This window comes from Chrysemys picta, chromosome 7, assembly GCF_011386835.1.
Source record: "Chrysemys picta bellii isolate R12L10 chromosome 7, ASM1138683v2, whole genome shotgun sequence".
In the NCBI taxonomy this organism is placed as follows: domain Eukaryota; kingdom Metazoa; phylum Chordata; order Testudines; family Emydidae; genus Chrysemys; species Chrysemys picta.
In genome coordinates, this window is record NC_088797.1 from 74,677,115 (window position 1) to 74,698,102 (window position 20,988).

Sequence of the window (20,988 nt, forward strand, 5' to 3'; positions counted from 1 at the left end):
AGCCGTGTTAGTCTGTATCTACAAAAACAACAAGGAGTCTGGTGGCACCTTAAAGACTAACAGATTTATTTGGGCATAAGCTTTCGTGGGTAAAATCCTCACTTCTTCAGATGCATGTGTTTTTCTAAACAGGTTAGGATCTTAATCCCCATTGATTTGAAAATCACACAAAGTGTCTACCAGAATCTTTTGGTGCCTATAAAAATCTGGAACATAGCTTTTAAATTCAAATTCCACTAGTTCTGTAGACAATCAGTTTGCATAGTGGTCTGAAATTTAAACCATGGTTTAGACAACATTGGTGTTTTTCTAATTTATACCACATGAGATAGACTGCATAAGATGATATGTCTTTTCTATCTCTTATTTCTATAATTCACTTATATGAGACAAAGATATAATTGTTTTAGAGTAAAAAAAAGTTCAGGTGTTATATTGATATGACTCAAGTGAGACAACAGAAAGCAAAAAAAAACACAGAAAAAATGCACTCGTTGTTTTAGACATCTATTTATTCAAAAGCAAAGTGTAAAAAGTGTTCGATAAAGTTTGAAAAACTTAACACACTCATGATGAATATTATGGGCTGAAATATTTCTTTCCCCCATCAATCATATATGAACAATATTTTGACCCAAATAATATATTCCCAAAAATTAGTGTTTATACTCCCCAGATACTCTATTTCTTCAGTGGTGATGTGCAATGTGTGATGACCTTTGGCAATACAGCAAGATCACAATCATGTAATATAGTAGCCCTTATCACCACCAGTAACCTGAGGAAAACAACTGCTTCTGCTCACTTTAGCTGGATGAGCTAACTCACATGACACATGATGATGGCAGGCAACTGAGAAAGTAAATGCATATCTCTTGCAGTCTAGTCCTGTAAATCTTACTCATGTGAGTAATTCCTTTGATCTACTCAGCTGAGTACATGCTACTCATGTCAGGAACATTTAAAATATTGTGCCCTTGATTCTTAAGGGCCAGACTATCCATTCATTTACCCTGTGTCACTATGCTGATTTCAGTGGAGTTACTCCAGACTAAAGTCACTTCAGCTTGACACTGATGTAAATGAGAGCAGAATCTGACCCAGTAAAATTAAATTATTTGCCAAATATTGTATTGTAGATAATCTCACTATACAAAAACCCATTTACTGCAAGAATATTGTCTTTGTGAAATGTCTAAAACCACCATTTGACACCTAATAAGTACAAATAACAACATGTTAGTCAATCACATATTTCATCAACTAATCTGCCATACTAAAATACTAATCTGACATTGCAAAATGTTATTGGTAAACGTAGAAATCTGTGAGGGATGTGGCATTAAGTATTAAATACCGAGATCACACTTACATAATTTATTCTCTTGGTTGCTACTCTTTACTATTTTTCCTCAAATCAATACATTAATGTAATAATAAATTATGATTGTCACATTTTATAGTTAATTGTGTATTTGCTTTCATGATCTATTAAGCATCAAGCTTTTAATTGTTTTGGGAGTACCAAATGAGTCTATGAATCTTCACAACATTTGTAGTTAAATTTCTATTATCATTAGAAACAACTTCATTGTTTATCATCCTAAAGGAATTCAACATAGTCGATATTAAAATATTTAGTGTACAACAAGCCAGATATTCAAACAACAATATGCAAGAATGTATTTGACAACATTACTTAATATTCTCATATTCCATCTGACAACTTCATTTTTGACAAAGGAATGCTATCCCAGGGGAATTTAGGAACAATCACAGAAATCTTTCGCATCTATCTGATTAGATGCAACTCAGCAAACAAAACTGTGCAAAATGTTCCAAAAGAGCGGAGTATAACCAGTCTTCTCACGTTGCTCTCTTGAACATGTTGGGATACATTACTACTGACATATTGACCTGCAACAGCATATTCTGGTGTAAGATCTACAGGGTAAAGAGTCATATGCATTTGTGTGTGCATGTGTGTCTAACATGCCAACAATTAGCCTAGTAATATCAGCAAAAGTACTCATTGGGTTGCCCCTCTGTCTTTGGTATTGCTTCTGAGTCCACGCTAGATCGTGCAGACAGCAGTCTGTTAGACTCATCTGGGGTGTGTCTAGTCAAGTATTCTCCTTCCCCTCCTTTAGTTTTGGCCCCTGGAGACAGACTTTCAAATGTGACATAGGACTCCTGAACTTCCTTGGGTTTCCGCACTAAGCATTTTTTGCAGCGCCTTTTCAATGCCCCACAGCAGACCACTAGGGTCAGAGGCACAGCAATGACACAGGCCACACTGATCACCACCACATTAATGAGTTTTTGGGTTCCACCGGCACTGGCAACTTCATCTGTGGAAAATATGATGCATTGCTCCTTCCTGGGGATCAGCCCTTTCACACAGACACACACTATGTATTTGGTCTTTGGCATCAGCCCGTCAATGGTGATCTTAGTCTTACCTGGCTCCACACTGATTCTGCGCATTTCCCTTTCTCCAAAAATGGCATAAAGGACACTGAATATGGTTGTGTTCTTTGCCTGAGGAGCTTTCCAGGCCAATGAGACACTTTGATCCGTGTCTCCTATCACTCTGACAGACCTCACTATACGTTCTGGCTCCTGTTGACCAGGAGGTAGACTTGATAGAAGATTTCTTGGATTGTTATTCTGCTCCTTAACCATATTCTGTGCCTCATTCTGGAACCCTAGATTCTCTTCTGTGTTAACACGGACTGGTCTGGCACCTAATGTAGGTGAAGTTGAGGTTGTGATAACGTACCTAGCCACTAGCTTATCATTGTAAGCAGCTGCTTCCATCCCGCTCACCTTCCCATTCCATACTCCTTTAGAGTTAGCATTAGGGTCATCAGTGCCTTCAGAATCAGTGATGATGAGGGATATGAAAGCCTCTGTAGCCCCTAGGAAGTTCTTTGCTTTACAAATGTACTCTCCAGAATCCAGATAGGAGACTACAGGCAAGCCTAGAATAGACCAGCTCATTCCATCACTAGAAATTTCCTGGTGCACTGAAAAAAAAACAAAAAAACATGGATATTATGTAAAATATTAAGAAGATGGATTCAGCAAAATTACTATTATACATAGCAGAATGATCATTTTGTTAACCAAAATATGAAATCAAAATAAACCTAATGAAAGGATATTGTCTGTTAGACTACTGTCAAGATCACTTTAGTTTATCTAGTTCATCCATACACCCTCTTCCAAAAAATATGATGAAATTTTTTCAGGGCAAAGCCAGAATTGGAAAACAAGCTAGGAAAGATTTCCCCATCCTGAAAAAAAATTGTGTATATAAAACACTGCAAGCATGTGCATGAATGAGAGTGAAGAAAGTTGTGTTTGGAAGAGTAGATATACTTTTTTACTTATGATTCACATGAAAGAAAATCACTGCTCAAGAGGAGACTGTCTTTCAAGATGCACATACGGTAGCTCCTAGAATGAATAAACAAGAGACAAATGGCTGGGAAATAATCTGCTGTTTGCTGTAGAATTAAAGTGAATATTTATACCACGTTACATACTGAGCACTTTACAAACATCCAATCATGTTAAGATCCAGCCTTTTGGAAAAGGAATCTTGCTAATGAAAATTGAATCAAACCAACCAAACAAAAAATCAAAGGCTTTTGCACCTTATGGGTTAAGTAGGTTAAGTATTCATTGAGTGGGGAGGTTCAGCAGAAAACAATTTCCAATCTTCCTGTGACCATTCTAAAATACTCTTACAGCTAGAATGAGAGCAGTTTTTCCTTTCATTCTTTCAGAAAAGTTAATATTTCAAGCTGTCATATTACAACGTTCATGAGGAAACTCCATCACTGAGAGGTACTGTATTTTTTCAGACAACTCTTCACTGAAAGGTGGTAATGCCATGTTTAATGTGGCACAAAATATATCAATCACGACTGTAGCTAGAGTAAACTTAATATACGCTTTCTAGAATGCATTCTTTATTTTGCAGGGAGGGACTTTTTGTTTGTTTGTTTTTAATGTGGGAGGCATGTTTTCAGCATGATATGTAGGCATTATCATTGGTAGCAGCTGCATCATGTCATGCACAACAGAGTAATGGCTTGTGAAGATCACAAAAAAAGGACTTCTATTACAAGTCATTCTATAGCTGTGAAAAAAAATTATATCCACTCCCTGTCTCTGTGGCACTGAAGAATCTCATAACACTTTAAGGACACATAACACAAATCTATTCATTTTGTTTAGATCTTATAAGGAAATTATTTAATAGGCTGGTCCAATAAGATAATACCATTCAGGGGATCACAGTTAACTTTCTGAACTTGCACCCTTAGGGAGAAATCCTGGTCCCAGTGACATGAATAACAAAATCCCCTATGCCTTGAATGGGTCTAGAAATTCACTCTTCATTTCCAGATTCTGGAAGACCTGTGCCCACCCACATGCCAAGGGAATATCTCTTGTTGTTCTCTTTAACTCTGCATTCAGACTGTATCAGATCCAGTCTTTCTTGTGATCGGAAAGATCACCATGATAGGGGGCATTTAAAGGGAACAATGTCTATCCTGAAGAATCCCCACTTTAAGGGGGGAAAGCATTCAAAGTAGAGCTGATCTGAATTTTTCCATTGGAAAATGCCAATTCATCAAAAGTGAAATGTTTGCAGAAATAATGTTGATTTCAATGCAACTATATTTTTAAAAAATGGGCAGAGGGGAGAGAAGCATTTTGACCTTTTTGAAATCGAAAAATCAATTTTCCATTTTGAAAGGACTTTTTTCAATTGTTTTTTTAAATATATATTTTTAATAAAAGTCAAAATCAGAATGAAACATCTCAACCAACTCAAAATAAATTTTGGGGAGAGAGGGTTGTTTTGCAGGAAATATTAAAATGTGATAATTTCTGTCCATTTTGAAATGGAAAAAAGTCAAAATTGAAGATTTCTCTGAGAAATGAAAAATTTTGTTCCCACCCAACTCCAATTGAAAGTCATTTTAATTTTGAGGGTCAGACTTAATGAGACACTGTATTACATGCTTTACAATCTTGCTTATTGCGTATGCTTTCAATAACCTTTAGGAGTTTAGTGACTTTTTTCCTCTCAATATTTGTTCCATTATCTTACCAGGGATTTTATTATTCCTCCAGTCTTCCTGTCACCTGCAAAATTGATCTTGGTTGATTGACATCAAAGAAACATCTGCCAGAGCTTTATTAATTGTTTTGATAGCAGCTCAACATTTCAGACATACGAAAGCACACAATGGAGCCCGGGCAAGCCCACAACTAGTTTTTTAGGAAGACTGTTTAATATGTAATTAAAACTAATTTTAAAATGCCTCTTATTTTAGCTTCACCCTTGTGATGCAAATAGGTGTCCAAACCCACCTAAAAGTACTTTGCAGAGAACAGCTTGAGATCCACTACTGCAGTACATTTGTTGTGGAACAAAGAAAACAAAACATGCTTGATATGATAGTTTATTATATAAACATCAATATATTCACACTGAAGTATGAGTTAGTTGTATGAGCTTCGAAAAAAAACATAAATACTGTAGAGAATTACAATGTTAACATTCTCCTCTTGCTAGCCTCCTATTTTCTTATTCAGCATGAGGCATATTCAGTAGTTCTATTTATTTGGAAGAGCTGAAGCTGATATTTGCTCCAGGGTGTGCAGAAAACACAAGCCTACTTTCCAATCACACAGTGTGAAATAAAGAGCCAGAACCCACCTGTGCCATTGAGTTGATTACCATCAGCCCGTCTCCAGCTGAGTTCAGGAATAGGTACCCCAGTAGTACCACACCGCAGTAACACAGTGCTACCCAGTATGGTCTTCACTTTGGCTACAGAAGTATGTACAACAGGGCTTTGACATTTTCTTAGTTCGACTTGACTGAAGAAGACTCCAGCAAGACTCCGTGGGGTAAAGCATTTCAGTCTTGGCTCTATAAATGCTATGTTAGGAGACTGGAAGTTTAGGAAATGGACCATTTCATACAGACTGCAGTCACACACCCAAGGATTGTCCTGCAAACCTGTCAAGAGAAATCATGATAGTCAACATTTCCATTGCTACTTTTCACTTTATATTCATTAACGGACAAGTGGTGACTGGCTTATAGTCTGCTTCCAACTAGGGGCGTTTGTGGCCCTGCATATGGAATACAGCCTTGGAGTCCAGAAGCCTGGGTTTAATTCTCACCGTATGGCTTGGACCACTCTGAGCCTTACTTACCCCATCGGTAACATGGCACTAACAGAGCTTTATAAACTGTTTTGGCATCTGTGGATGAAAAAGTACTATGGCAGTGCAAAGTATGATTATTCATACAATCAAAACAGATTGTTAGGAGGAGAAAACAGCCTTTCCTTAGTTAACATTGCAGTCAGCTTCTATATCTTTGGCTTGAAAAAAAGAATTGTCCTGCTGTTTTTGAGTTGCTCTGTTTTGAAATTTTGACTTTTGTTTCAAGTTTCTTTGTCTCCCTCTAGCTCAAAACTGGCTATTTGGGTACTACACTTTCACATTTTCCACATAGTTATATTTCTTTGGAAACTTGTACACCAGTTATATTTGAAGAAAACAGGTGACAAGAAATCAAGCAGTTATTAGAGGTTTTGTTTTAAATAGTTTGGGAGAGAGGCCTTCCTCATTAATTTCAAATGATATGAATAAGAAATTTTTGCCATCACTTCAGAGGGAGCAGGAGCAAGTACTAGGTAAATGTGTGAGCACTTTCCCATCCACTGGTTGGTTGTAGCGTACAAAGAACATATGGCTCCTTTTAAAATTCAGAGAAGCTTTTCTTTAGATCAATTAGTAGAGACCTCTGTTTTTAGAACCGTAGGACAAAGGTTCTAGTGCAGGTGTTTGTGGTTTGCTATAGAAAGGTAACAACTATTCAATATTGAATGCAACCAGAGTCCCATTGTATGATTGATTATAACCCCTTTTATATCTCAAAAAGAAAGAAAGATCTTCATGCTTTCACATTTTTCACATTATCAATCTCACAGACAAATCACACATTTCCTGAAAATTTTGATTCAATTAAGTAAGATTAAATAACTTTAATTTTACTCCTTTTCCAGTTTCGCAAGATGTCTGATTTTGATTCATTTCCCTCTGTCTGCCCCAAGAAATCACATTATAACAAAAACTGTGAAACATGGGTGCATTTTAACAATATCCCTTAGAAAAAAAATTAAATATCAAAATCACAATAAAAATAATGCTTATCCATTAATCAGAGTTAAAGTTGTTGTATTGTGATAAATTATGTATTTCTTTACCCTTGAAAAGAGTGATTTGTTTGTTTAAGATGTAAGTAATATAAGGGCTCATGTCCTTAACTGTTCATTTCTTTGCTTTAAACACTTGGGCTCGGCAAAAGAAGTGATAGATATATAGATTCTTGTCACTTAATTACCTTAACTGGTTTTAAAATAAAGTTATTGGGTTTTGTTTGCTTTGGAATTAAACATACTTTATTACTCGAAAAATGATAATGTTAGAAAAATAATGACTTTGAGATGTTTAAGGGTTCAGTTCAAGAACGCATCCCTAATTCAGGAGAGTATGTAAGCACATACTTAACTTTAAAGTTAATGGGACTTAAACACATGTCTAAAGATAAGGACATGCTGAAGTGCTATCTTGAATTAGAATCGACTTAAGCAGGAGTTTAAATACTTTTGTGAATCAGAGACTAAAGTTGATTACCTAAAGTAAAGGCCTACATGATGGGGTGCAGTGCAGGTGCTACACTGGATTCTGACATAGCTGACCATGGGAGGAACACTGCAGATTAGGCATACCCTCAGGCAACCTCCTCTCTTCTGCCAGCAATTCAATAAGCTGTCATGGAAGGATGGACATAACGTTCTACTAGCACACCTTTTGTGTGCAGATGATCCTATACCTGCAATGGTGCTATGGCCTTGCCTACAGTGACATATTTCATGACATTTCCAAGCATTGCACTGGTGGAAACAGTTTAGGCAGGGCACAAGTGTTTTTACCCCGATCTGATCTAACGCTACTCAGAGCAGGTCTATATGACACAATAATAAACAGAGTTTTACCCTGTTTACACTAACACTTCCAGCATTTATACCACTTAAGCAATGGCACTGCTCGTAGCAACGATAATAAATGGAGATATCCCATCTCCTAGAACTGGAAGGGACCTTGAAAGGTCATCAAGTCTAACCCCCTGCCTTCACTAGCAGGACCAAGTACTAATTTTTACCCCAGATCCTCAAGTGGCCCCCTCAAGGATTAAACTCACAACCCTGGGTTTAACAGACCAATACTCAAACCACTGAGCTATCCATCCCTCCCCCTGCTCACTGGGATAGCACATCACTGAGATTCTAATTTAGACACAACATTGCAGCAATACCAAGGCTTCCAGTGAATAAAAGATCTGTGAATGCTACAGTTAGTATAAATGCAGTCACAAGCAACTGACATCTCACAGAAATATTAAAAACATTCTGCTGAAGAAGAAATGATGCCTGTCTCATTCCATGCTATCACTGTTAGGAAGGTGTTTTAAAAGTGGTATGCCTTAGTGGTGGGACATTTTTTACAAATTTTAAGCTAAATACATTAAAACTCAGGGAACGGATGCTGGATAGGAGCAGGGCTGGGAAAATATATTAAAAAAGAGTCCATAAACATTGTCACATTTCTAAACAGATTTATATTGTCTGCACCCATACCCCTTGGGTGTTTGCTGTCTGCAAATGTTCTAGCAAGTTAATTAACTGTCAAGAATGCTTAGCAAAAGTAAGACAATATTACAGAAGTTAACTGGAATATTCACAGAAGTTAACTTAGTTTTCTGATTCTCAGTCCCTTCCTGAAATTAAACTCTTGATGTATGATCATTCTATTTGCCCTCACTGGACACCTTCACTTTTCTCTTCTGCTTAACGTATCCATATCTGAGAGACCTACAAATGTCCTATCTATACTACGTGAATCCAGTTGTTAGATCAGCTCTGCTATTGTTTTTCTGACCAACGTGCACACAGATATTTTTCTGTGAGTTGTGCTAACCAAACCATACTGTATAGACCCCATGGACAGGCTGCGGTATGGTTTTAAATATGGTCATAGCTTGGTTCTTTAAAAGGCTTTTCTCACGTTCTTGCAGCTCAGCCCTTGGCTATGGACCACAGATGCCTTCTATGTCTGCATGTACTCCTTGGTTCCTATAACATACAAGGAGACTATCTAGTTATCTACTCAGTAAAAAGGACTAATGAAAAAAATGATCTAAAACCCATGTTCAGTGTGCACTAAAGGTCAAGAAAAGCAAGCAAAATGCCAGAATGCAAAAAGAATGGGATGAAGATATTATAATGCTACTGAGAAAATAAATGGTAGGCCATCACCCAGAATACTATGTTCAATTCGGCCAGGCCTGTCTGGAAAAAAAATATAGTAGAAATGCAGGGAGTAACAATATCGGCAACAAAATAATTAGACAAGTAAAAACATCCATATGAAGAGACTAGAGACTGAAAAGATTGGGACCTTTGACATATGTATATGAAATAATGATGGCACAGAGCAGTGGTTTTCAACCATTTTGGTCCACAACCCAAACAATGGCAAAAGCACAACCCAAACAATTGCATAAGAATTGCCCCAAAATCTACCATGCCCCACAATCCTGTGGAATTTAGACCCAGGGTTGATTTTGTGGCCATTTTGTGGATTACAGATCATGTGAGAGAGGGGGCAGCTGTTGCTGCTAAAATGAGGGAAGACTGACTGGGAGGGAGCATTGCTGCTAGAGAGGTTTGGTGATTGGTGGATGAGTAGGCTTGGTGCAGTTGGAGTGGGAATGAAGGACTTTTTCATCCTCTCTCTTTCCCCATATGCACAGCACTCATCTCTGAGTGTTGGGAAGCACTACTCCAAGGGGCTGTGAAACTGGCTACCCAGCCTACAGAGAGACAGTTTCTCCAGCCACAGTGCCAGGCCCTGTGTGGGCTGACAGGCAAAAGGGGCCTGAGCAGCTGCTCTGGGATTAGGTCTTTCCTTGAAGTCAATGGGAGTAAGGATAGTGTTGGAATTAACACCCAGAATGGACCATGATGGTTCAGAGATGGCTAGATGAGCATTCTTATAAGACTATTGCTCCACCCTTCCCATCTCCTTAGTATTGCAATACCTGCAGTACACCAGCTATGACCAGGAACACCTCCTTTGCTCATGGGCCTTCCTAGTTCTTGCCTTTTTTTACAATCCAGAAGGAATAACTTCCACTGACAATCTTTCTCTGGGAGTGAAAATAGGACATGGCCATAAAATACACACTTTTTTCTCTTCTAAACTCACAGTTCAGCCATTTGTTTGATCTCATGGCAATACTTTCCTTTTTCACTTCAGGACTCAGAGCTCATGTGATACTATGAAAATGTTTTTGCAGTAAAAGTACAAACAAATTAACAGTGGGAAACACTAATTTAATCTCAAATAACCAATTCTACTGTATTTCTATTTTCCAAACAAAGACATTTGGGCTTTGGCATAGTTGTCCAGACCTCATCTCTCTCTCTCTCTCTCTCTCTCTCTCTCTCTCTCTCACACACACACACACACACACACACACACACACACACACACACACACACACACACACACACACACAATCTCCCCTTTTAAGCTCCACACTACTAATGCCTTCACCATTGCTCATCTCCTAGCCCTTCCTGTCTCCCCTGCAGCTTTTTTCTGGAAGGTGATCCAGATTCTTAGCTTCACATTTACTAAACCTATGTATTTGTGTGACACATGAGCCAATGCAGCAATTGATGATCAACCACACTATCACAAACTACTCCTCAAGCCCCTACTCAATTGTTGATGCCTCATCCAAGCACTTATATAAAAGAACATCACAAAGCTGACAATGAAAGACATGAATATCCAGAAAGCACTAAGCTGTTTCTAAAAATATTTTTATTATAATACCTTAAAACCAAAGGCTTTGAAGAGAATTCAGAATGATGTGCTTTATGGAACTAAAGGGAATGACTGAATCCTTGCTATTCATAGATTTTTTTGCTTTCAGTGAGAAAGCCATGGCCAGGAAGGAAATTTAGGATGCAGCTGTGCATCTCAATCCCTGGACTAAAATCCGCGGACTTCACACACTCTAATCACCTGTGTATGTGCACAGAGGGGAAATCTGGAGTGGGATTTAAGGATCAGTGGGTTGGTCTATAAATTATAGTATGACTCTAACCCATTATCTCCATATACATTTCTCTGTACGGATTTCTTAAGATCTTGGCACATGCAAACTATACAGATGATTGTGCAAATTTCCACAAAAAGAGATCTATGCAATATATTGTTATAGCCAACATTCCATAACATAAAAGGGACCATGCAATAGAAAACATGTCTTTTGTTTTGTTAAGAATTTATTTAGCACTTTGCAAAATGCACCAAGAAGACACCATTTATTTTTACTAGCAAAAGATACTAAAACTTGGCCAGCCCACAACTTGATTCTTTCTTTTAAAAATGTGTGGGTTTCTTTTAAGTGTGACCTTAGTGTTAGAAAAACAAGCTCCACATTTATCCACAGAAGAAGATTAGCAGCATTGTAATCTTCTTCACACTTTGGGGACCACCGCTGGGAATAAGAGTAACTCTCTCCAATGAGGTTGTCAGCAAGAGTGTGAATTGATGCCAAATATTGTGGTTATGTATGCAATATGGACATAAAGGGTCACGTCCTCAGGTGTAAACTGAAGTCAGTGTCACTCCATCAGTTTATAATAATTGAGGATATGGTCCATAACCACTTGGAACTGCCTAGGGACCACCAATTTAGTTCATGTAGCCTATCAAACAACCAGCAGATGGCAACAACCTTGAGTCACCCTGAGATGGATTTGAATAAATGATCTAGAGATAAAACGCTCATAGACAAGCCCCTGAACTTCTCAGTATGCTTGTTGCAGAATTTCATTCTGGGCTACTGCAACAGAGGTGGCTCACAAGACAATCATCTGTAACTTGATTTTCTGTTGCAAAGCCACCCATCAAAAAATGTCATTTTAGAATTCATGGCTGTTCAGATAGTGTATGAACTGTAGCTGTCCTTACTTTCAACAGGGAATCTATTAGCCTGCAGGGGGACTATAGGAACAACAATATATTTCCGTTAAAAAAACATTTTCTTCCTAGAGTGAATGAGCAATATTAAGGTACTGCTCTTGTATGTTGCATGCTTAATATTCCTCTCAAGTGCATTGTTATTTAGTCCTATTTTTTTTAACTCTCTTACCTAAGATGATCTTGGAATTGTCATTGGGGAAGTAAGGAACTGCCTGGAGGTTAGCCCAGGTTGAAATAAGCTCTTGAGGAAGAGTCATCAGTTTATTGCTAGACAGATCCAAGTAGGTGATGTTCTTGATGTAACGAGCAGCTTCTGCTGGTATTGAGGTGATTTCATTATTGTGTAAATCCAGCAGCCGTAGCTGGGGCATGTCTGCAAGAACTTCCCATGGAAATAAGATTAAGTCATTCCCGTCCAGTCTCAATTCCTGTAACCGGCGGAGACCCCTAAAGGTAATCACACTGACACTAGCCAAAGAATTGTAGGGCATCCAGAGGTATTCCAGGTTACGGAGAGAATGGAAAGCTTCTCCTGGTACTCTCCTGATGGCCGTCTTTTCTATTCGAAGTTTAGATGTATCTCCTGGGATGTTCACAGGGGTGAGTGTCATCTCTGGGTCATTGCACAGCACAGTTCTGATTGGAAAAAACAAATATTAAATTACATTTCTATAGTTTGAATTTTTTTTATTTTATTCTAATCTATGATTTATACATGCTTTTCTCTTTTTCGGTCTCTTTGTTTTCTTACCAGCCATTCTATACATATATGACTCAGCTATGTAAAAAAATCAAAGCAATTTAGGTACATAGGATCAAATTCAATCTTTTTGTAAATGAATTCAGTGAGTTGCAACTATTTATGTTAGGTATGAATCTGGCTCATGAAGTCTTTCTTCTTTTTATTTTTAATTGACTTTCTGAAAATTTTGACCATAACATTCCTGCACTAGAGAGTATGTCAGTACATGTTAAAACACAGTTTATCAGTTGAGCCGTGAGAGATTTGGCTAAAGAGCCAAATATTAAACAAGCCTCTCTCAGGTAGAGGTCAGAGGTGTTGTGATAATTGATCCTACAAATTTACCCTAATTGTGAGCTCAACCATGAAAAGTGAGTGAAAGTTCATAAAGTGTCACAATTACCTATGACAACCAATGTTGATGGGAAAAGGTGCAAAAAAGAAGCAAAAAGACTGAATTAGTCCAAATAAGAAAGCCTATTGATATAATTCAAGGACTGTGTTAAAGATCATACTTGGTAAACAAGAAAAGTATAGAACTGGAAATCAATTAACCAAAATTGGTGTGTTGGAAATTAGGCCTAATTGGTTGACAAAATAAAGAGCATGGATTATTCCTTTTTTGGGCCCTTCTAAAAGAGACTTTGAGGCAGAAAAGGGGAAACTTTTTACCACCACCACGGCTGCAGTGGAAGGATTGTTATCATGACACCAAATCTTGATACTCCAATGGGGACACTCAGGCATCATTGCTGCACCAGCAAGGACCCCAATCTTAGGCTAGGTGTACACTACCCGCCTGAATCGGCGGGTAGAAATCGACCTCTCGGGGATCGATTTATCGCGTCCCGTCGGGACGCGACAATCGATCCCCGAATCGGCGCTCTTACTCCACCAGCGGAGGTGGGAGTAAGCGCCGCCGACAGAAAGCCGCAGAAGTCGATTTTGCCGCCGTCCTCACAGCGGGGTAAGTCGGCTGTGATATGTCGAATTCAGCTACGCTATTCACGTAGCTGAATTTGCGTATCTTAAATCGACTCCCCCCTGTAGTGTAGATGTACCCTTATACATGTGAGATTTTGCTCTGTTTCCCCCACTCTCATGTGCTCCTTTTTGTCCCTCACACATCTTCCTCCTGTCCCCCCCCCCCCTCTCTCTCTCTCTCAGCTTTTCATCTGACTCTGAAGCCAACTGTACTGGACAAGACCAGTCCAGCAAGAAGAGATGGCCTATCTGGCTCTGCTCAGCCTGAGAAGGACCAGTGAAGGAGGAGGACCTGACCAGCCCTACCAGATCATGTTCCTGACAGAAGAAGTGAGCTGGGATCCACAGCAATAGCTGTCATGGCTAATCTGTCCAACCAAAGCATCCGTCTGTGACTGACCATCTGCCCTGTATCCTGAGAATATCAACAAAAGTCGTATTTCCCTCATCTTTACTATCCTATCTCTACTCTTCCTTCTGTGTCTGTCTGTTTTGTATGAAGTAGGGAAGTGACTATCATTCCCAACTCAGGACTGAACAGAAGTATCCCTTTCTTCCCCACCGAGAAGTACTGTTTAACTGAATATGAGATTTTAACTAATATTCACTGTCTCCAAAAAGGGACTTTGTTACGTTTCGATTAAGCTTGTTTTACATAATCAACTTCCGTTTCAATGTTCTTTACCTCATTTTGAGTCTTGTCCTTTTGTATGTTTCAAATCAATAAATTTGTAACCTTTGGTATGAATTTTATTGTGTGTTCTCCAAAGTCCTAAGCAGACTGAGGTCTCTGTTTACCAAACCCCAAAACCTGTTTAAAACTGTTCAGTGTTAGATAGTTTCAGAGTCATGGCATCAGCTTTGACTCTTTGGGCCCTTTATTCCATCCAACTGAATATAACAGGGGAACACACATTAAACACTGTATGGAATCTCCTATTCATAAAATGAAGTCAATTAAACCAACAAAACCCTACTTTGAAATCTGAACTACAGTGAAATCTGTTGGACTGTGTAATAGTGATAAAAGCCACTTCACTTTAAGCATTTGAAAGTAGATGAGTCAAAGCACTGGAAATTATTCTGTTGGTGAAAATTCTGCACTGGCTGTAGTGAACTAGATGACCTAATTGCTCTTTCCCATCTTTAATTTCTAAAGGCCGTATCCTACTCCTTTACTCTTTATTTACTTGGGCCTTATACAAGCAAAATTTGACTTTGGCTTTGTAAATGCATGAAATTGTAGATAGCAATGAGGAAGGGAGAGAGACAGATATCTTAGAAAATACAATACAAAATGCACATCAGTTTGTCTAACAACAAGGGGAAGGGAGGAAAGGCAAATTCTTAGCATGAAATAAAGCTTAATTTATAAAAAGTAGCAGAATCAAATAAGCATGGTCCACTTCACATGCTAGAAGAGGTACTATGAGGGAAATGTAATATGATAATCTAAGGATCATCTCCTAATGACTGTGGCTGGTTAATAAATGGAATATTATAAAACCAGATCACTTTTAGCTGGAAATGATTACTCCTCTACTATAGGTGCAAATAAATAACATAGCTAAACTGCTCTTGCTAAATGAGGCTTCCTAGAGATAAATGTTTTCAAGCTTTTAGATAAAATTGTTCATTCATGGTAGGTATACAATATAGTTACTTTTATTTAGTACTTCTACAATGGCATTAAATCTGTGATGGAAGATGCAAACACAACCCCAGGAGGTTGAGGAAAGAAATGCTTCACCTGACTCTCAAGCAACAGGGTGCAGTCAAGACTCAGACCAAAACTGATAGGCTCTGGAAGAAGGCTCATCCCACCCTCCTTAACTGAGGGCTGGGGGTTTGGGGAAAAACTAAGAACAAAAAGAAGAAAATAAGGAGACAGAAAATTCTTCTCCGTAATGCATTTCTTTTCTGTGAATGGCACAGAAGTTTCAATAATATGAGAAGCTATTACAGTGTAGCAATGTGCACTTATGCTACAGATGATATTTCCAGATGATACTATTGAGCACTAAACTGTTATTCTATGGGATAAACCCCTTCTACTACTGGGAAATTTGCTGTTTTTTCACTGAATCATAATATAGAAAAATTACAACAATTATCACCTTAGGGAATGGTAGACACCACACTTTTTAACATAGCTACCACAAAGTACTATCATATTTCCCAGTCACTGGAAGGTAATTCCACTATGGCCTCTTTGGGATAGTACTGATTATTTTTGTTGCATTCCTTGTCAATAACTACAGGCAATTTGTGTTACAACTGTACTTCTCACATAGAAAGCTACTGGTGCTACTTCTATCATACCTGAACAGTCTTGAGGAAAATTTTACTGACATTCAAAATCTAGGTGACAGTTTTAAGTTTCTCTTTGTTGAATTCCTTCATTAGAACCCTGTCTAGAAGAAATATGTATTCCAAAGAAAAAGGGATTGCTTTCTCTCCCTCTCTCTCTTTTTGTATTGTGAATATATTGTATAAAAGCTTGTCCTGTTTCCCATTAAGTCAACTAATTGCTTAATTACTACATTTTAAAAAGAAAGCATCCTCTACTAATATCTTAATTGTATTTCATTCCAAAAATAAAGAACTGGTCTTTGTTAAGATTTTGTGGAACTGAAATAAACCATTCTCAGATTTTACATTTAATGTATGGAATCTGCCTTTGAGTTTTCTTCTGGTTTGGGGATTGTTTCCTTCTAAAAAAAAATCCTCTGATTAAAGGATTCTTAAGTAAATGGAATAGAGGGCAGTACTCCGTGCATTTTTGAAAGCACTGTACTAAGCAAGCCTGGTTAACTCTGTGAAAGGAGAACAAAGTGAGCTAGAACTTAAAGACATCTTCTGCACATACAAAGTCCAGTATTTTCCATTTTATTCATCTTTCACCATTATACTGATGTTAATTATATTGCTTCTACCCTAGTAGAGAAGATCACCAAATGCTTTCTCTGAAATCAGATTATAGTGTGCTCAGAAGATAATCCTTCTGCGCATAAAGCTGTCTTACAAAGTGATTGGGGAAAATAACACACAAACAAATAGCCATGACACAAGCCATGTCTTTTTCCCCCCATACATCCTTACAAAGGTGAACACAAAATCTTCCAGATGAAAAACAAAGAGAACAAACATACCTTGCTTTTGTTCCTTCATTGATACTATAGAAGGCACAGCTACATTGGGAAGGGCAAGTGCAGTGAGCCGAAGGCAGTCCTCCAAAAACTAAGCAGCAGACCAAGCCCACAGTGATCCACATTGTTACCTGCACATGAGGACGACTTCCAGATACTAGACAAAGTGAAGATTTTTCTCTATTGTTTTGTCCAGGGACTGGTCACATCTTGTTAACTCTCTTTCCATTTCATTCGCACAGTGATCTTCCAGCCCTCACTGAATCCATCAGATAAAAAAGGATAGGCAGGGGATTAAGGATGGGGACTTGAGTTATTTTCATGTAGGTGCTTATTGCTTCCGGGAATCACACAGACAAAGCATTTCTTCCCTCAGCGAGCAGCATCAATCCTGGATTCCAATAGAAAACCAGTGATTGTTGAATGGAACAACATAGTCTTTTTGTGATTCTAACAATGACAACATAAATATTACTTTAACAGATGTTGCCAGTAACTCACTTTCCTGTAGTGATTTCTTGAGTATTCAACAAGGGTTCATAGTACTGCAGGAATCTGAGCCACTGAGAATATACAAAAATATGGAAAACTGTTTTATTGATTTGTCTTTTCTTAAAAAAAAAAAAAAAAAAGACCAACAGTTTAACGATTGATTAATTTTGCCAGTATGACCAATGTTATAAAACTAAGAATGATACAGTAGCTAGAACTTTAATAAAATATTAAATACATACATTTTCCAGGTGTTTCTCCCAGTGCTAACACATTCCTGAAAGACTAACCATCCCAAGACTGCTTACTGTGCTTAAGAGCCTTTGATGAGGGACCTTGCCAAATGTTTTCTGAAAGTCAAAGTATACATTATCAGCAGGATCACCCTTTCCCACATGTTTGTTGACACTCTCAAAGAATTCGAATACATCCGTGAGGCATGATTTTTCCTTTACAAAAGCCATGTTGACTCTTCCCCAACATATCATGTTCATTGATGTGCCTGAGAACTCTGTTCTTTACTATAGTTTCAACCAATTTGCCTGCTACTGAAGTTAGGCTTACCTGACAAAAGTCAGATGAAAGTCTTCGCATCCTGCAATATAAATTTAATAAGGCTGATTATGAGCTGAATTACACTGGTGTAAATCAGGAATAATTCCAGTAAAATCTTGGCCCCCCAGGAAGCTAATGGGAGCTTTGCATTGACTTCAGTGGAACCAGGCTTTCACGCAATGGTGTTACTGTTGTGAAAACTGGTGTAGATGAGATTAGGATTCTTTATTTTGTGGCACACTGCTCAGTGTTTCTGGATTCAGCAAAAAGGCTTCTACCGCTCCTGCAGGACCATTTCTTTTCTTTTTACCACTAGTCTATTTCCTGTCACTTTCCATCTTCTCTACTGAGGGCTAAGATCAGAAAAGGAAAAAAAACCCTCAGGAATGAGATTTCCTTTGGTCTTGTTCACTGGCCCTTAGATCAGAAAGCATGGCCATTATAGTTCCTCCTTTCAGTGCTTTCTTAGTGAGGAGTAGCTTTGGCTCTGCCTACTTGCTATCCAGTTGCTCCTGGGGGAAGCATCTGGGCCTAGCCCCTTGTGCTCCCCTGAATGCCAGGGGTGAAACTGAAGTTCCATCCCTTACACACCCTTGCAAGGAAGCAGTGAATCCTTACACCCATTTATGCCTCTGTGTAACCAAGTAAGGGCTAGGCACATTCTAACTTTAAGTAGATCATGAATATTTAAAAAAAAAAAATTGACTTGCAGGGTTTCTACCTGATTATTCCATGAAGGAAGGATTTGTCCTGAAGAATTGCTAGGAATGTTTTCCCCCAAAACTCAGATATCTTCCAGATCTTCTTGGGTGTTGAGAGACTGAGAAAGGTGAGTGCCATTCATTCAGAGGTGCTGGCCTCTACACAGATTCAGTGCTTTCCCTGACCCTCAGATCTGCTCAGCATCTATAGAAGCACTGCTTCCCCACCAGCCACTGCCATCAAACCCTCTCATCTGAGGTGGGGAATTATCTATGTGATGAGGGAACCCATCTAATTTGATGCACATGAATTTATTCCAGCAACCCATGCAGGGTCGAAGTGGAGGATAATGCTTCAAAGAGGGACCATCCCCTCAGACCCACACTTGCCCAACACTCTTCACCGACAACCCTCCCTATTATGGATAAGTTGCTTTTGTGTCTCCCTTCAGATACGTAATCAATTCAGCCCTTCATTAATAACTTATGTATTTCTTGCAGGAAAAACTGACACACTACTGAATGTTAATGGATAAATTACAGTAAGAGCAGTGGACATTATTTCTAACAAAGAACCTTTACTAATGTTTTTACTATAGAATATATTTACCATAAAATTCATTTTTAGTTCTTCATCAAAATGAAATATCACTAGCAATTGTATTATAACCATGGGTAAAGAATACAAAGAAATAAGAATTTCAAGGTAACGTATGTGTGATGTGTGGGCTAACTATTAAGTAGTCATTTACAGTGCCATGATTTTGTGCCAGTTTGTCTCACCAGTAACTAAGTGATGATTTAGACCACAAGTCTTGCAAAAATCAGTTATTCTGAGAAGTGCTCAAAGGATTATTTTTCCCCATGCTATTTTTATATTTAATGTTTATTGTTCTTTGAGAAGAACTTCAAACAGCCCCTTATTTGTTTCTTAGATATCTGTGTGATATGGGGGACTGTCGTTAATGGTTGAGCTTCCCAGAGAGAGTGTCTGGTCCAGGTGCTGTGGACATGTTGTTGTTATGCACAGCCAGTTGAAACCAGACACAGAATAAAGAAGAGCCCTTAAGCACTGTAAGCACAGAGTGATCTATGAGCAGCAAATGGCATGAGCAGTGGGGTGTTTGCCAGGCCCTGGTGACGTCTCAAGCAAAGAAAAATATTTGGCATCAGCCATTTCCCCAAAAATTTCTCCCCTGATAGGTAGTGGAAAATGTTCCCTTTTTACATATTTATTTCATTCTTTTAGGTCTATATACAAGTGAAGGGTTCTGTCTTTTTTCCTACAATAACCAATGAGTTTACTCACTCTGCTGATTCATTTACATTCATGCTATGATTCCCAAAGCAATAAGCCTACCCAGCTCCTCTTTTAGTCCCTGCCTTAAGGTGAGGGGAACTTTTATAGAGGCATGAATTGTGGGGCAGTTGGGCTCTTTCAGCTCTTTTTTGTACTCTGTTGAGAGCTTCCCTATCCCTCAAGGATAGAGAGATTATTTTTTCAGCTACAAATGTACAGTCTCTGAATAGAATTCAATCCTGGGAGAGATTTGGTGGTTGCAGACACATCTAGTAGAGCATTTGACAAAAGGGCAGTAGAGCAAAGTAGGCATAGATTTGTTTCCACTGTCTGGAAAAAACTATGTACTTGTCCTAGATAATTATAGAAGATACTACAGAAGATACTAGAAGATACTATAGCAAAACAAGTGATCTGAATATCAAATCTCACTAGAAGATACTACAGCTAAACAAGTGATCTGCATATCAAATCTATTTTTACTAGACATGGTCTAACACAATAGTGTCAGACAATGGGCCACAGTTTAGTGGGCATGAGTTTAAGCAATTTGTAGGGAAGAATGGGTTAGATGTATCACTGTCAGTCCCTGTTATCCCAAATCCAACAGGCTGGTGGAAAATGGTATCAAAAAAATAAAGCACCTACTGAAAAAGTCTGTGGAGTCAGAATCTGGTTTGTATTTAGCACTGATAAACTATAGAATGGCACCAATGAAGCATGGGTTGTCACCAGCTGACATTTTGTTCAGCAGGAAATGAAACTAAAACCAAAAATGCCTGCCCCAAATGTCTTATGTCAGAATCACTGGGGACTTGCAACTGTATAAGAAGATGCATAAGGAAAACAACAAAAAAATCAGTATGATTTGGAGTCCAGGGAGCTTCATGAAAATGACAC

At 38.4% G+C, this 20,988-nt stretch overlaps 1 protein-coding gene across 3 annotated transcripts; it reads right to left on the reverse strand.

The window, feature by feature from the left end:
• Nucleotides 1–494: 494 nt before the first annotated feature.
• On the reverse strand, nt 495–20,533 carry LRIT1 (leucine rich repeat, Ig-like and transmembrane domains 1). Of its 3 annotated transcripts, XM_065551798.1 has the most exons (7): nt 18,097–20,533; nt 17,775–17,882; nt 17,542–17,603; nt 17,044–17,431; nt 12,335–12,801; nt 5,744–6,049; nt 495–3,029 (listed from the first exon to the last, which is right to left on the reverse strand). In XM_065551798.1, the coding sequence occupies exons 4-7, from the start codon at nt 17,163–17,165 to the stop codon at nt 2,017–2,019; spliced, it is 1,908 nt and encodes a 635-aa protein (XP_065407870.1). In that variant the 5' UTR covers nt 17,166–17,431; nt 17,542–17,603; nt 17,775–17,882; nt 18,097–20,533; the 3' UTR covers nt 495–2,016. The 3 variants fall into 3 exon arrangements, with proteins under 3 accessions (XP_065407870.1, XP_042710600.2, XP_065407871.1); XM_042854666.2 differs by having other exon boundaries at nt 17,775–20,533; XM_065551799.1 differs by lacking the exons at nt 17,542–17,603; nt 17,775–17,882; nt 18,097–20,533 and adding an exon at nt 15,642–15,750 and having other exon boundaries at nt 17,044–17,173.
• Nucleotides 20,534–20,988: the final 455 nt, after the last annotated feature.